The sequence below is a fragment of the Bubalus bubalis genome, chromosome 16 (assembly GCF_019923935.1).
Source record: "Bubalus bubalis isolate 160015118507 breed Murrah chromosome 16, NDDB_SH_1, whole genome shotgun sequence".
NCBI classification, from domain to species: Eukaryota; Metazoa; Chordata; class Mammalia; order Artiodactyla; family Bovidae; genus Bubalus; species Bubalus bubalis.
In genome coordinates this window covers 21,489,090-21,507,495 of record NC_059172.1, presented here as the reverse complement: position 1 = coordinate 21,507,495, position 18,406 = coordinate 21,489,090, and the positions used below count along the sequence as shown (strand labels likewise).

Below are 18,406 nucleotides of genomic sequence, written 5' to 3'. Positions count from 1 at the left end.
ATAAAAATATTTAACTTCTCACATTCCTGAACAAATCAGTCCCAAGTTCATTAGGTGGTGAAGAAGTGAAAGGGTCATGGCAGCAGCATTCCAGAACAGAGAATCAGGCTTGAATGGTGAGGCAATTTACTGTGGGGAGTCAAAAGCTGAGCAAGGTGGTTAGTAGGCAGTGTTGAAAAAGGGTGACCCAGGTGTCAGCGTTGAAGCAGGAAAAAGAGGGTATCCACATTAGGAAGGAAGAAGTAGCAGAATGGTAGCCTGGTCACATATAGGGTAATTTATCAAATAAGTAAATCTATTAAGAATAAAGAAAGTCATATTTTTACTGTAAAAGAAAGGAAATATATAAATATTGAAGGGAAATAAATTAAAATTAACCTTGGGTTTTGGATTAGAATTGGAAATAATGTGAATTCATGGTTTTTGACATATATAGATTGATAAAGAAACAAACATAGTTATAACTGCATGTTTATATATTTGTGTGTATATAAACACATACATCAATTTCCTAGCTCTGCCCATTGACAGGGTCTGAGACCACTGACATCCCAATAGTAATGAAGTGTAACAGTGCTGAGATCTGCATGTCTACATTCCATTTTACACTGGAAGGAACCAGGGCAATGTTGAGAAATAATTTACTCTAAGGCAAGGTTAGTTAAACTACAAGGTGATCCTGGTATGTTCTGTTTTTACCTAACAGCAAGAAAACACTAAAGAATGATAAAGACATGTCCATAAGGCTAAAAAATCAGCCTGAATGGATAGCTACTGGCCAAACTAATGACAATCTGAGCATTGAAATAAAATAACTGAAATAACCAATTATCTGACAGGATTAAATTATAGGAGCAAGGCCTTATTTCTGTAATATTCCTGCCAAAAGTGCATAAACTGATTCTATTCATGAAGAAATATCTTACGAACAGAAATTGGGGGACATTCTACAAAATAACTGGTCTATGATCTTCAAGAGTTTCAAAGGCATAAAACTCATGCAAAGACTGGGGAACTGTTACAGACTGAAAGAGATCAAAGAGATGACAACTAAGAGTAACGTAAGATTTTAAACTAGATCCTTTTGCTAAGACAACTGGTAAAACCTGAATGGAATTTGAGAGATTACAATTATATATCAAAATTAACTTTAAGATTTTATGGTTGTGTTATGGTTTTGCAGGAGAATGTCCTTGATTATAGGAGAGACAGTACAGTATCGGGGGAGATAGGGCATCAGATTGGCATATTACTTTTAAATCAGTCAGGAAAATACATTCTGTAATGCAGAATTACTAGAGAATTGATATTTTTGAGCTGTGGTGTTGGAGAAGACTCTTGAGAGTCCCTTGGACTGCAAGGAGATCCAACCAGTCAATCCTAAAGGAAATCAACCCTGAATATTCATTGGAATGACTGATGGTGAAGTGCCAATACTCTGGCCACCTGATGCAAAGAGCTGACTCATTGGAAAAGACCTTGTTTCTGGGAAAGATTGAGGGCAGGAGGAGAAGCGGGCAGCAGAGGATGAGATGGTTGGATAGCATCACTGACTCAATCAACATGAGTTTGAGCAAACTCCAGGAAGTAGGGAAGGACAAAGAAGCCTGATGTGCTACAGTCCATGAGGTCACAAACAGTTGGATACAACTTAGCGACTGAACAAGAACAATGTATTTCTAACATCTCTGTAAGTTTATGATTCTCCAAACTACAAAATTATCCAAATATCTAAGAGTTCCTTATGGATAAATGTAGGAGAAGGGGGCGACAGAGGATGAGATGGCTGAATGGCATCACGGACTCGATGGATGTTGAATTTGAGTGAACTCCGGGAGTTGGTGATGGACAGGGAGGCCTGGCGTGCTGCGATTCATGGGGTCGCAAAGAGTCGGACACGACTGAGCAACTGAACTGAACTGATACACTCAAAGCTCCAAGAATTTAGTTCCTTTTAATCACTGTTGTTAGGTAAGACCTAGTAAAGACAAGGTTTCAATAGTAGAAATAACATATTATGTGTTAAATATGCCTCCAGTTCTATGAGAGGAATTAATGTCTTAGTTTATAAATTCAGTAAGTTTAAAACTTAGTGAAGTAACAAAATATCAGAGCATTAGTGCTGAAAACCTTGTAAGTCATCTATCCCATTACTCCCAGTATTTACCAGCCTCTATCTGTGCTCTTTTATTCGTGCCTCTTCTGGGAAGGAGAATAAAGACCTTTCCCAAATTTCCTTACTCACAGTATTCAGAGTAGAGAATGTAGATATGTTATTGCTTCACAAAATGGTCTTGTTTGGGAAATGCTGATGTATTTCAATTTCCTCATTTTACCTAAAGAAAAATCAAGGCTCAGGAACATAGAGAGTCTTACCATGGGATCATGTAGTAAGTCTTTACTAGGCAGAAATAATTTACTTAAATCTCCAGGACACCCAGCAAAATCTATTTAGCCTTAGAGATGCTGTTTACATAAAGTTTAATTTGTCAGCTAACTTAGATATAAGCAGGTTGCCCTGCTCTAACTAATCTCTTTAAAATCAAGTAACAAGGTACCATTTTAAGTAGAAATTAAACACATTCAAAGAATCTACTAAAGCAAAAATAATTCAGCTTTTTGTTTTGTGGTTTTGTGTCTGTTTGTTTTGTTTTAGAATTCAGTAGGCAGAGTTGCTTGGCTATAAACTTTTCAAAAAAAGGTAATTTGATTTGTTTTTCCTGGCATCTAGCACATGGTACATGCACGCACTCTCAGTTGCTAACATGTGTCTGACTTTTTGTAACCCCATGGACTGGGGCCCTTCAGGCTCCTCTGTCCATGGAATTTTCCAAGCAAGAATATTTGAGTGAGTCGCCATTTCCTTCTCCAGGGGATCTTCCCAACCCAGAGATCAAACCAGCCTTTGGATTGGCAGTTGCATCGGCAGCTGGGTTCTTTACCATGGAATACATGTTAGGCATGACCTTAAAAAAGGGAAAAAGTAGCAGTCTAAGTAAAGGAGGGAGGGAAGTTGCTACAGGACGGTTAAGAGGCTGTGAATTTCCTTTGCCGACACACTGAGTGACTTCACTTTCATTGGATTTATGTAAGATCCACAATTGAACAGGAACTTTTTTAACTTGGGAGGGGAAATACCTGAAGTATCTTCACTGTTCTACACTGTTCATATACCATGTTCAGCAGATCATGAAGTAACATATACACCACCTGTACTACGTCTTAGGCTGAACAAGGTAAAAGAAATCCTTACAGCTCTTGCACTGATTCAGGCCATCCATATGAAGAAATTTCTTTTGCTTTGAAAATACTCATTGTATTATCTGATAATTAAACATGCATGAGTGGTATCAAATGAAACAATTTAAGAAAAAGTAGTACTAAAAGAACATTTATAAAAAAAATTGATATATTTTTTGATTGACAACATTTTAGTAGGAAAAAATGTAATACTTTTTCAGTATTTATCCAGAAAAAAAAGAGATGTTATGCCTAGTTTAAAACACTGTAAAAAAACACATTAGAGAGTCTTTTAAAATAGTTATAATAGGGCTTGGCTGGAAGAAGCACAAGATGGAATCAAGATTGCTGGGAGAAATATCAATAACCTTAGATATGCAGATGACACCACCCTTATGGCAGTGAGCGAAGAAGAACTAAAAAGCCTCTAGATGAAAGTGAAAGAGGAGAGTGAAAAAGTTGGCTTAAAGCTCAACATTCAGAAAACTAAGATCATGATATCTGGTCCCATCACTTCATGGCAAATAGATGGGAAAACAGTGGAAACAGTGTCAGACTTTATTTTTTGGTGCTCCAAAATCACTGCAGCTGGTGATTGCAGCCATGAAATTAAAAGACACTTACTCCTTGGAAGGAAAGTTATAACCAACCTAGATAGCATATTAAAAAGCAGAGATATTACTTTGCCAACAAAGGTCCATCTAGTCAAGGCTATGGTTTTTCCAGGGGTCATGTATGGATGTGAGTTGGACTGTGAAGAAAGCTGAATGCCGAAGAATTGATGCTTTTGAACTGTGGTCTTGAGAGTCCCTTGGACTGCAAGGAGATCCAACCAGTCCATTCTAAAGGAGATCAGCCTTTAGGTGTTCTTTGGAAGGAATGATGCTAAAGCTGAAACTCCAATATTTTGGCCACCTCATGCGAAGAGTTGACTCCTTGGAAAAGACTCTGATGCTGGGAGGGATTGAGGGCAGGAGGAGAAGGGGACGACAGAGGATGAGATGGCTGGATGGCATCATTGACTCGATGAACATGAGTCTGAGTGAATTCCAGGAGATGGTGATGGACAGGGAGGCCTGGCATGCTGTGATTCATGGGGTCGCAAAGAGTCGGACATGACTGAGCAACTGAACTGAACTGAATAGTAATTTGTTTACTCAACTACAATAACAATTTTTTAAATTTCTCTACTGGGATCATTTTTAACTAGATATCTGAGGTATGAAAAGAATCACTAAACTGTGTAACTACATAAACTTTAAATAGTAGCCTTAAACTTCTATTTCTTTTCCATCTATTTTAAAGAATATTTCTGAATATCACTATCAGCTTCAGTTCCCTACATTTTTACTTTCTCATCAACAAGGTTAGTAACATTTAAATTTTATTATGTAACCATAATTAAGACTTCCATGCTTTGCTTATAGGTTAATTCTTAAAAAATGAGAAGTCAACAGTGTTTATGTCATTAAAAACAATACAGATTTTTTTAAAGCAAAACCTAACAGGCTGTTAATACTACATTTTTTCTGGGACCAATATGCTATATGAAGGATGATTTTACTAGGGTCAGGACCTAAATATCTTCTGTTTTAACCCATCAATTGCTAAAAACCACTCCGAACTGTAATTTACTTTATATCCTAGTTATAGAGTAATCTGTTTTCTCTGGAGTTTCTAATCACTTACTGCTTTGTTGCTGCATTGCTGTTGTTGTTGAAACAAAATATAAGGACTTTTTACCATATCAGTATCTTCCAGCCTCTTATTCATCCAATCTGACGAACAGAATCCATGCCCTTCTTTTTACTGAAAACATTCTTCTTGGAACTCATTGACATTTTGTTTTACTTAATTTTTATTTACTTTGTTACATCAAAGTAACTAAGGAAATTCAAAATAAAAATTGCTTAATATCTCAAATGAGGAGAATCTAAACAGTATTAAGACAATTTAATAACCTGAAAAAATATAGACTTAGATCTGTATCTCATACTGTGTTACAAAAGATAAACTTCAAATTGATCAAAGATATAATGTAAAATTTGAGTACATAGATGTAATAAAAGAAAACATGGGAAAATCCTTTTTATAACTTTGTAGTTGTGAATGCCTTTCTAACCATGACAAACTTAAAAAGTCATAAAAGGAAAATAATTTATAGCAAATGGTAAAAGTCAAACAAAATCAAAATACAAATGACAAACTGAAAAAAAACATCTGAAGCCCAGAACACAAACAAAAAGGGCTTATTTCTGAGAAATAAAGAATTCACAGGCGTGTTATCAGAAAGATGGTAGATCAGGAGGACCCAGTCCTTTTCCCTCAATTCCACCTCTTCCACATGACTTAACAAGTACCTATGAATGATAACAGTTCTGGAAGACCTCTGGAGTACAATTAAGAAGCTGCAGGAACCCAGTAGAGCACCAAAAATCAAGGATGTCTGAACAGAAAAGTATAGGCAGCAATTCACCTGTGTCATTCCATGCTCTAGACTCACACAGCTTGGTGCCAAAAGAAAGGCCCTCAACCACAACTCTCCCCAAATGGGAGAAAAGGAGAGCAGGAGGACACCAGCAGCCTTCACGACCAAAGACCTCAACAGCCCTTATCACTACCATGGACATGAATGAACTTCACCTCCAAGGACCCTTACAGTCTTTGCTATGTCCACACCTACTTGAGTTGATGGAGATCCCTGGAGTCCAGGCCCCTGTGCTCTTTCTTGGGGCCAGAGGCACCACTGCTCCCAAACCAAGTCAGAGCTGCCTGACCCAGCACTACACCTAGTACCACCACATACCCTACTCAACTAGCATTCTCACACCCACCAGTAGGTCAAGATTTATATTCACCAGAGCTAGTCCAAAAACACTGCTCCTTCAATGCACAAATACCAACAAAGGACTACAGGAACACAAAAATCAAGGAACCATGAAACCACCAAAGGAACTTTGCAAATTTCTTGCAACTGACCCCAAAGAATTAGAGATCTATGAACTACTTGACAAAGAACTCAAAATAATTGTTTTAAAGAAGCTCAGCAAATTTTAAGACAATACAGGTAGAAAATTCAACAAAATTAGGGAAAAAAATTACATGAATAAAATGAGAAGTTCAATAGAGATAAAAGTCACAAGGAAAGAACCAAAAACAAAAAAAAAAACTCTTAGAGCTAAAGAACACAATGAATGAAATTAAAAATGTAATAGAGAGTTCCAACCAGCACACTCAATGAAAAAGGAGGAAAAAAACCCAGTGAACTCAAAGACAGGTCATTTTAAATTGACTAGTGAAAAGAAAAATGAATGAGAATGAAGAAAGCGTGTAAGATTTATGGAACACCCATCAAAAGATAAGACTTAAAAATCACTACAAAAACTTCAAATAACAAAAGAAGAGATGAAGAGATATATAAAACAACTAAAACAGAAACAGTCAACAGAATGACAACAGTAATTCCACACCAATTAATAATTACATTAAATGTAAATAGATTAAACTCTCCAATAAAAAGGCATAGAGAGGCTAAATGAATTTCTAAAAAATCCAATGACATAGTATCTATAAGAGACTCAATGTAGATTTAAAAACACACATAGACTAAAAATAAAAAGATGAAAAGACATACCAAAGAGTAATCAAAAGAAAGCAGGGTGGCTAAACTTATATAAGATAAAATTGCCTGAAGTCACTCAGTTGTGTCCGACTTTTTGTGACCCCATGGACTGTAGTCTGCTAGGCTCCTCCGTCCGTGGAATTTTCCAGGCAAGGATACTGGAGTGGTTTGCCATTTCCTTCTCCAGGGGATCTTCCTGACCCAGAAATTGAACCCAGGACTCCTGTACTGCTCCTGATGCTGCTGCTAAGTCACTTCAGTCATGTCTGACTCTGTGCAACCCCATAGACAGCAGCCCACCAGGCTCCCCCATCCCTGGGATTCTCCAGGCAAGAACACTGGAGTAGGTTGCCATTTCCTTCTGCAATGCATGAACGTGAAAAGTGAAAGTGAAGTCGTTCAGTCATGTACTCTCTTAGCGACCCCATGGACTGCAGCCTACCAGGATCCTCCGTCTATGGGACCCTCCAGGCAAGAGTACTGGAGTGGGTTGCCATTGCCTTCTCCTGCACTGCAGGCAGACTCTACCATCTGAGCCACCAGGGAAGCCCCATCAGATAAAATAAACTAAGTCAAAACTGTCTCTAAAGACAAAGAAGGTCATTATATAGTGCTCAAGAGTCAGTTTGGAAGATGCAATAAATATACATGTATCCAACATCAGAGCACTTAAATATGCAAAGCAAATATCAATAGACTTGAAGGGAGAAATCAACAAAAACACAATAATGGTGGAGACTCCAATACCTTACTTTGCATATGGATAGAAGAAAGAAAATCAATAAAGAAACAGTTGACTTGAACATCACTATAGATCAAATGGACCTAACAGACATATACAGAAGTTTCACTCAAAGGAAGAAGAATACACATTCTTCTCAAGCACACATGGAACATTCTCCAAGATAGATCATATGTCTATCATATGGTCTATCATAGAAAAATCAACTTTAATGTGATAGGCCACAAAAAAGTCTTACATTTAAGAAGATGGAAAGCATTCCAAATATTTTTTCTGGTCACTATGGAATAAAATTAGAAATTATTAACAGTAAGAAAATAGAAAATTCATGAATACTTGGAAAATAAATAACAAATTCTTGAACATTCATTATTTTTAAAAAAAGGATAATTTTAAAAATATCTCAAGACGAAATGAAAACAATAACACAACATACAAAAACTTATGGAATGCACCAAAAGCAATATAATAGAAGATTTCATAATGATAAATGCCTACATTTAAAAAAAAAAAAAACCTCACACAATCTAACTTTACATCTCAAAGAACTAGGAAAAAAAAAGAACTAGGCCAAAATCAGCAGAAGGAAGAAAATAGTCGAATTTAAACAGAAATAAATCAAATAGCAAATAGAAAAACAATAGAAAAAAATCAACAAAACTAAGAATTTTTTGGGAAGAATAAGCAAAACTGACAAACCGTTAGCTAGACTAAGAAAAAGAAGACTCAAGTAAACAAAATTAGAAATGAAAAGGAGACATTACAGTGGACGCCTCAGAAATAAAAAGTATCATAAGAGACTATTAAAAACAACTATATGCCAATAAATTCTCCCATTAGAAGAAGTGGATAAATTCCTAGAAAAACACAACCTACCAAAACTGAATTTGAATGAACTAAGAAGTTTGAACATACTGATAGCAAATGAGGACACTGAATCAGTAATTTAAAACCTCCCAACAAAGAAAACCCTAGGACTAGATGACTTTGTGGAAGAATTCTACCAAACATTCCAAGAAGATTTAACAGAAATCCTTCTTATATCCTTCCAAAATGCAGAGCAGGGAACACTTCCAAACTCATTTTATGAGGCCAGCATCATTCTGACAGCAAAACCAGACAAAGACACTATTAGAAAACTATAAGCCAGTAGCCCTGATGAACAAAGATGCAAAAATCTTTAATAAAATTCTAGAAAATCAAATTCAAGAGCATATTAAAAGGACCATACACCATTATCAAATGCACTTCAATCCCTGGGATAAAAGGATAGTCAACCATATGCAAATCAACCAATGTGATAAACCACACTGACAAAATGAAAGGAAAAAAAACACACGTTCATCTCAATAGACACAGAAAAAGCATTTGACGAAATTCAACACTCATTCACGTTAAAAAACTCAACAAAATAGGTACGTAAGAAACGTGTGCGTGCTCAGTTGCTAAGTCGTGTCGGACTCTTTGCAACCCCAAGGGCTGCAACCCGTCAGGCTCCTCTGTCCATGGGATTTCCTAGGCAAGAATACTGGAGTGAGTTGCCACTTCCTTCTCCAGGGGATCTTCCTGATCCAGGGACTGAATCCATGTCTCCTGCATTGGCAGGCGTATTCTTTACCACTGGACATCAGAGAAGGCCATAAAAGAAACTTACCTCAGCACCATAAAGGTCATACATAAAAAACCCACAGTGGTTATCATAATCAATCCTGTATAAGGCATGAGTGCCTATTCTCACCACTTCTATTCAACAGAGTACTAGAAGTCCTAGCCAGAGCAATGAAAAAAGAAGAAAAAAAAAAAAATGAAAGGCATCCAAAACACAAAGGAAGAAGTAAGATTATCGGTATTTGAGGTTAACATGATCATATATATAGAAAACCTTAAAAGCTCAACAAAACCTGTTAGAGCTAATAAATGAATTCAGTAAAACTGAGGATACAAAATCAACATACAAAAATCAGCCACAATTCTATAAGCAAAAAAAAAAACAAACAAAAACTATCTGAAAAGAAAATTAAGAAAATCACAATAGCAACAAAATGAATAAAATATTAAGGAACAGATTTAAGCAAAGTGGTAAAGCTTGTACATTGAATACTATAAGACACTGATAAAAAGAAATTTAAAAGACATATATAAATTTGATGGTTGAATAGCATCATCAACTCAATGGGCATGAGTTTGAGCAAACTCCAGGAGACAGTGAAAGACAGGGAAGCCTAGTAGGCTGCAGTCCATGGGGTCACAAAGAGTCGGACATGACAGCAAATGAATAACAACAAATATAAATGCAAAGGAATCTTGGGTTCATGGATGTAAAAATTAATATTGCTTAAATGTCTATATTACCCAAAGTGGTCTACAGATTCAGTGCAATCCTTATCTAAATCACATTGCCAATCTCTACAGAAATAGGAAAAAAAATCCTAAATTTATGTAGAACCATAAAAGACCCTAAATGCCCAAAGCAATCTTAAGCAAGATGGAAAAAACTGAAGAAATCATACTTCCTGATCACAAAATATATTTCAAAGCTATAGTAATGAAAGCAGCACGGTACTGACAAGAAACAAAACAAAACAAAAACCAACAAGAGACATATCAACCAATGGAACAGACTAGAAAGCCCAGAAATAAATCCACATGTCTGTAGCCAACTAATCTTTGACAAGAACACCAAGAACACATAATGGAGAAATGACAGTCTTCAATAAATGGTGTTGGAAAAACTGGATATCCACATACAGAACAAGGAAATTGGACCCATATCTCAAACAATGCACAGGATTTCATACCATAAACAAAAATCAACACAAAACAGATTAAAGACTTAAATACTGAAGCCATAAAACTACTAAAAGGAAATACAGGAGCTTCTCTTAGTCTAAGCAATGATTTTTTTAGATATGACACTAAAAGACCAGGCAACAAAAACAAAAATAGAAAAGCGGGACTGCATGAAACTAAAAAGGTTCTGCACAGCAAAGGAAATAATCAACGGAGTGAAAAGGCAACCTACACAACGGGAGAAACATTTGCAAACCCTGTATCTGATTAGGGATTAATATCCAAAATATAGGTGCTTCCCAGATGGCACAGTGGTAAAGAATCCATCTGCCAATGCAGGAGATACAAGATATGTGGGTTCAATCCCTGGGTCAGAAGATCCCCTGGAGTAGGAAATGGCAAGCTGCTCCAGTATCCTTGCCTGAAAAACACCATGGACAGAGGAGCCTGGCAGGCTACAGTCCATGGGACCACAAAGAGTCAGACACGACTGAGTGATTGAGCATGCACACACACAGACACACACACAGACACACACACACACACATCCAAAACATAGAAGGAATTCATACATACACACTCAATATCAGAAACCCCCAAATAACCCAATTAAAAATTGAGCTGAGGAACTAAATAGACATTTTCTCAAAGGAAGACATACAAATGACTAACAGGAATATGAAAACATGCTCATCATTACAATAATCAGGGCAATGCAAATCAAATTCATAATGAGGTTATTAACTCACACCTAACAGAATGGCTGTGATCAAAAAGACAAGAGATAAGAATTGTTGGCAAACATATGGAGAAAATGAGTGCTTGTCCTTACTGGAATCAGACTAAGGGAAGAAAGCTTGTCAACTGCTTAAACAAAGGCATAGTACGGTATGAATTATCTGATTAAGGTAGTAACCATCAGAATCCTTCCATTGTGAAAATATACTTTGTTCTTTATAATTATCTGTAAGTGGTACTCTGAAATCATATGAATATCTTTTCCCCAAAAAATCTCTACTTAACTTTTTATTTAGTTTAGAATGTAAACTCCACAAGGGCAGAGGATAAAAGTTCCTTTTATTCACTGCTGTATTCCCAGTGCTTAGAGAAGCATTTAGCACATGCTGCTGCTGCTGGGCTAAGTCGCTTCAGTTGTGTCTGACTCTGTGCAACCCCATAGACGGCAGCCCACCAGGCTCCCCCGTCGTCCCTGGGATTCTCCAGGCAAGAACACTGGAGTGGGTTGCCATTTCCTTCTCCAATGCATGAAAGTGAAAAGTGAAAGTGAAACAGCTCAGTCGTGTCCAACTCTTAGCGACCCCATGGACTGCAGCTTACCAAGCTCCTCCGTTCATGGGATTTTCTAGGCAAGAGTACTGGAGTGGGGTGCCATTGCCTTCTCCGATTTAGCACATAGCAGACCTTAATAAATATGTATTGAATTAACCATCATTTGTTGTACACCTCTGTATTCTCTGAGACTGAACAACTTAAAGGCAAGGGCTATTTCTTTACCTTTGTATTTGCATAAAATAAACATAGTTTTGTACTTAGCAAATAATAATAACTAAATAAAGGCTATTTATGTTAATTTTTAAGGACCACAGATAAATCAGTTATAATATATAGGCCTAACGTGTTGTCTATAAAGTGTTAAAAATAACATATATCTAACTATAGTACTGTTAAAAATAATAAAAGCTATTTTAATATTTCCTTTTAAAACAAAAAGTAAAGCAAAAATCCTACTAATTTGAAATCAAAGGCACTCAGAAAAAAAGCACCAAGTTATATAATATATGACATGAATTTTTGTCAGCTTCACTTTGCTAGATTACATGTTTAATGGTGTTTTACTGATACAGTGCTAAAATGCCAAGTTACTTATCAAGCAATACTAAATTACTTTACCTGTAATGTCTTTAATGTTTCCTTCAATCCTTCTATTTCTTTTTCCTTTATTTCTGTAGCAAGTTGAAATTTTCCCTTTAAGCAAAAAACTATATTTCACTAATTTCCAATGTAAGTGACATTATTAACAGAGAAAACAAGAGTTCAAGAACTAAAATCTCTACTTGAAACTAAATACTTCACAGACTTTAAACTTGGAACTGTACTATAACCTGTATTTCCAGTGATTACAAAATATCACAAAATTACAGTAAGGTCTATACAAGATTACAAATATCATGAAATGGAAAACCTCATCATAACAATAAATCATTTTATCAGGAAAGCATTCCTGAGAACTTATGGACACTATATAATTATTTAATTCATATAGCTGGAATAAATATATTCTAATTAATAAGACACAATTACATTTGTTTTATAAATATAGGGATATTATAAAAAATTTTCAGAAAGGTCTTTTGCTAAAAATAGCTATAAATTTTAATATTATAAATGTCATATCTGATATAATAAAAACATGTATTAGCTATTTTACTGTGTTTTAAAGAATGAATTTCATTGAAAAGGCATTAAAAACCTATTATACGTAATAGAAACACTGCAGTATAGTGGAAAGAGCATTAATTTAAAGGCTGAAGAAATCTAGGTTCTAGTTTCAAATTTACTGCTTCAAAATGGGAACTTCAGCAAGTCATTTAAATCTTACTAGGCCTCAATACTCTTAACTGTAAAATGATAAGAGCTGAAGTAACAGGATTCCCTTAAATCCCTCCTGTTTCTAAAATTTTAGGAAATTAATAGTCTCCATTGTTTATTACCAATGCTCCTTTCCATTATAGTGAACAACTGATAATTAAAAGCATTTAACTATGTTTCAAATTATTAAAAAATTAATAAATACCTTTTCTTCTTCCAAGGCACACATCTTCATTTGCAACTGATAAGAATTTTAAAAATCAAAATACAGGTAAATGAAATGTTACCAGTGATTTACACTGGTCAATGAGACTATGTGTGTGCTAAGTCGCTTCAGTGGTATCCAACTCTTTGCAACCCTATGGTCTGCAGCTTGCCAGGCTCCTCTGTCCACAGGATTATCCAGGCAAGAATACTGGAGTGGGTTGCCATGCCCTCCTCCAGGGGATCTTTCTGACCCAAGAATTGAACCTGTGTCTCTTATGTCTCCTGCATCAGGAGGCAGGTTCTTCACCACTAGCGCCACCTGGGAAGCCCAATGAGACTACAGAAATGTCTATATTGTTTGAACTTGGTACAATGTGATTATGTTTTTACACTGAGAAAATAAATAATAAAAATATAAAATAGGGGGAAAAGCCAGTCACCAAAGTAAATGGAGAATTTAATCTTATGATCAGAGTATCCACGTTTTTTTCCCCCAGTTTCTTAAATGTTTCAGTATGTTGCATCTACTCATAAACAATAACATATAACATTTTCTAAAAGCACACTTTTATGAAATTGATATAGTTTATATTTGCACTGACAGTATTTTCTAAAATTTTTTAAAAATCCATGTGTCAGTCTAATAAATAAATAATGACATTTTAAAACAGGAAAACTAAAGTGAACTTGCCAACAAAAACTAATTAAATATTCCAAGCAACACAAAGCTACTAGGCAAAGTTGTTAAGAAATAAAACTTCTTTGGCATTTCTCCATCTCATTTTCCATATTCCTCACTTACATTCAAGAATCCCTTCTTTAAAAAAAAAAAAGGAAGAAGAAACAAATATTTGTTAAAGGAAAAAAAATAATAATAAAGAATGCAATAGCACTTTCTCCTCTAACTTTCAGATACCTGGATTTCTTTCTTGCCCAGAGTCCCTTGTGGTAACAGAGACTTAGATCTGCTCTCTCCTAAGGAATGCTATGCTGTATAGTTGGTTTCTGCTTCCTTACCCTTCAATTAAAACTCCCATAACTTAAGTAAAGCCAATTTCAGACTACAAGGAAGAAGTTTACCATCTGCTCAAACAAATCCACGCTACAGTGTAAATTATCCATAACCTTAACCCACTAGTAATTTAGGTTATATAGGTTTATTTCTTTTTATGCATTTTTTTCTAAACGCACACACTTGTATGGAAATAATAAAAACAAAAAGAGGGAAGGAAAAAAGAAGAAAAAATGGTAATGTTGGCATGGCTATAGGAAAGGCACTTTCAGAGTGTATTTTTCTTAGGCACATTTCTTACACTTATATTTTATAACTAGGGACTGAAGAGCAATTTGAGGTAGTAAAGAAGAGCTATAGAATTTAGAATTCAAAATAATGGAAGAAGTTGTTTTTAATTTCTTTAAAATATTTTTCCTTTATTTTTTCTATTTTTCTACTGATTTTTCTTTCATTTGCTGATACTTGAAATTTACAGAGGTGAATGATAATCATATCTCCTCATCCTTTATATCCCCCTACTTGCATCTCAGCTTTTCACCAGTGTTATAATTCTTGCTTGGGTAAAGGAATGATGTGACAATGTAAGCTCCTGGATATGCTAGTTAAATAAAGAGGGGAGAAGGGAGAGAACGAGCAAGAATACACATTCACTTACATAGTTTATTTAGGACAAATGAAAACACCTCTCCAAGAAAATAATTTTCTCCCTCATTCTACTACATTACAGTATTATCAGTTGTGATTCAAAATAACCTTGTTCATTTCCTGCTTCCAATAACACACGTTCTATCTTCAGTGAGTATGAAGAACAACATGTTATAATATTCATGAGAAGTGGGAAAATTGCAATATTTAAAACTGTAGTGTTTTTCTATCCTTAAGAAATTACCTGCTTTTTAAAAACTGCCATGGCTTCTTTGTGTTGCTTTGCTAATGTATCCTTTTGATTCTGAAGAGTTTCCTATTTTAAAAATTATGAAAAGTTAAAATATAAATTACAGCAACTCAGTTTTAAACTTTTACTGGATTCACAAATTAAACATCTTCATTGTACATATTATTTTAGGCTCTTAAGATGCAACTTACAACAGTTTTTATAATTTTTTTAACTGTCATTAACTCAGCATACAATAATTTTGCTTCCAGTTGCATCTTCATGATAAAACATATTGCTTTTTAAAATTTTAAACTCTGAATATAGCTCACTCTAAAATTTTCTTCAAGAAAATATCATCGAAATTATTAAAATTAACAGTCCAATACAAAGTAGACTAGTTTTAAGAGTTTCAAAAAAAACCAATTTTATTACCTAAGCACAAGTGTTTACATGTTTACCTAAGAACGTATGATTCTTTAAACTCACTAAAATAATTTTTTACAAAATCAGAAGTACCATAGGGCATCTTAAAAAAATTCATATAAACGATTCTATTTCTTTCCTCTACACCTTTTTTTAGTTGAAGTTGTATCCTGTCATTTAGATTCAAGATGAATTTTTCTTCTACCTTTATCAAGTAATTCTTATAATTAAAAAAATTAGCTCTAAAACTGACAACCACTTTCAAATGTTTCTTTTATTCGATAGTCCTACATATACATTGATTTATCAATTAAAAAAAATTTTTTTAATGATCTACTGATCTATTATGATAGTTGGGAATTTGGCTTTCTTGTACAACCATAATCCTACATGTCCTCCCTCTATTCTTCCAACAGAGTTATATAAAAAATGTGACAAATATTAATAGTATTTATACTCTTGTAACTATGCAATTTTTATTCAATGCTAAGCCACATGGCATATCATGAGTACATTTCTATTCTCATACAACTTTTATTTTTTCTAAAGCTAGCAATTACTTTAAAATATTTTAATTCTCATAACTAATTTTTAAAAATAATATGCCATTTCCAAGGTCTGTATCAACTGGTTCAGCTGCAAAAAAGAATAGAAAAAGTAAAGTAAGAAGATCCTAAGAATGACTTAAGAAATCCCAAACTGCATAGGAAACCAGACATTAAAAATTTTTTTTGGCCAAACCATGTGGCTTGGAGGATCTTAGTTCCCTGACCAGGGATTCAACCTGGGCCCCAGCAGTGAAAGCACCAAGTTCTAACCACTGGACCACCAGGGAATTACCCAAAAATTAGGCATTTAGAAAACCTGTAGATACTGTACAAAATTGTTCAGAGGCTACTGCCCAGTTTATTAGACTCTAATCTACTGCTGCAACAAGGAAAGAATGAATTTATAGGAAACGTCAGGGACAAGTACTTTGAGGAGAAGATGATGAAATAGGTGTGAACTCCAGCTCTCTCCCCACTTTTTGTGAATAACTGTAAAATCTAGAAATAGATTTCCATGTGCGTGCTCAGTTGCTAAGTCATGCCTGACTCTGTGACCCCTTGGACTGTAGCCCAAAAAGCTCCTCTGTCTATGTGATTTCTCAAGCAAGAATACTGGAGTGGATTGCTATTTCCTTCTCCAGGATCTTTTTGACCCAGGGATTGAACCTGCATCTACTGTTAGGCAGGCAAATTCTTTATCACTGAGCCATCTGAGAAGCGCAATCATACCCATACTGGTGTTAAAACACTACTGTTCCCCATTCAAGAACCCAAAGGGTGAACATTTGTTCAAGACCTTAAGGCCATAAATAAAATAACCACTTCCCATTCCTGATAAATTATGAGCCATTCAGTAATTTCTAAGACTGCTTACTAAGAGAAAATTAGGAAGTTGTCTAGATTTCACTGAGTACTACAGATATCGGATAATTTAAGTTTTCAATAATGGAACTTTTCCCTTAGGAACTTACACAAAAACAAGAATATTTTCTTTTAAAAAAATAACTTTTCAACAGCCCACCCCCCACACACACCCCTGCAGTTAGAGCCCTCCAAATTGTCATAAAGCTTTCTATTTGTATCTGAGCAATGCAGACAAGTCCTTAATACTCTAACAGAACACCGCAAGTATCAGCAGGACCCAACTGCTTACTACAATCTTCCCCTTGACCCACTGGCAAAATCCTGCTCCTTATTTAAGGATAGTATTAGCAGCAGCCAAACTAGCAGAAGCTTCTATTGACTTGGTTTAAGGATCTTGTTTAAATTTGATAGTTCTATATGCTGAACAAGCCTGGACACTTACTAAAAACACGTTTCTCAGCAAGCAGGCTTACTTCCTATGAATTTTTTATTACTTTCTCCCTCATACATTTCAACTCAGTGCTATCCTCTAAACATTGCTACCCTTTTCCTGATTACCCAAAGAAGAGGAATTTCACGAGATCTAGCCTCTATTCAAACAATCACTATGCCTCAAATGGATTTATTAAAAAACTCCTAGAAAATCTGGGTTTAATAATGCATGCTTAGTCGTTCAGTCATGTCTGACCCTGCGATCCCATAGACTGTAGTCCGCCAGGCTTCTCTGTTCATGGGGATTCTCCAGGCAAGAATACTGGAGTGGGTTGCCATGCCCTCCTCCAGGAGATCTTCCCAACCCAGGGATTGAACCCAGGTCTTATCTGTTGATATATCATTTTCTGAAACTAAAATGGGAACTATCAGGTAAGATATACTGTAAGAGTCTCAACTGACCCCTAAAACAAGACTCTTTACCAGAGGTAAAACCAGTCCAGATGACAGTACTTACCCACTCAGCAGAATTTGCCAAGTGTCAAGAGATGACAGAGTTAACATAAAACTATCAATAATATCAAGGTTATTTGGAATAGTATCTGAAGTAGTCCATGATTTTGTAATACTGTAAAAACAATGAACGTTTCTAACCTCATTAGGATTACCAATTAAAATGAACAACAGTTATTAAGTACTCTGAAGTACTTTAGGAAGCAAGTTTCCTAAAGAGGTGGCTACCATGAAACCACACTATACAGGATAATAAAGCCTAAAGGAAATATCCCAGTTTATCTTTATGACACACAGGCAGCCCTCAGTTAGCTCCTGGCCCAATGATACTCTAAAGAGCTAAATCTTCCTGTAGATAAAACAACAACAACAACAACAACAACAACAAACAACGCTATTCTGGAATGTCCACAACTGGCTCCCGAGTCTGAAAAGAATACATGGTTGTAAAATGTAAGAGAATCCCTGACACTTTCAGGACAGACACTTGGTGGCACCAGAGAACCTCAATGGAACTCTGCAA

The 18,406-nt window shown here is 35.5% G+C and overlaps 1 protein-coding gene across 28 annotated transcripts in view; it reads right to left on the bottom strand.

Annotated features, from left to right (window-relative positions):
• The window catches only part of CCDC73 (coiled-coil domain containing 73), a 154,014-nt gene that overhangs the window by 67,733 nt on the left and 67,875 nt on the right, over positions 1–18,406 (bottom strand). For 11 of the 28 annotated variants that reach the window (XM_044929282.1, XM_025266272.2, XM_044929284.1 and 8 more), the window contains 3 exons: positions 15,116–15,187; positions 13,210–13,245; positions 12,306–12,380 (listed from right to left, as the gene is read on the bottom strand). The exons of 7 other annotated variants lie outside the window; for them this stretch is intronic. In XM_044929282.1, the coding sequence (XP_044785217.1) occupies positions 12,306–12,380; positions 13,210–13,245; positions 15,116–15,187 (183 nt within the window). The remainder of the gene's footprint in view (positions 1–12,305; positions 12,381–13,209; positions 13,246–15,115; positions 15,188–18,406) is intronic. 10 more of the 28 variants (XM_044929283.1, XM_044929292.1, XM_044929299.1 and 7 more) reach the window with 3 other exon arrangements.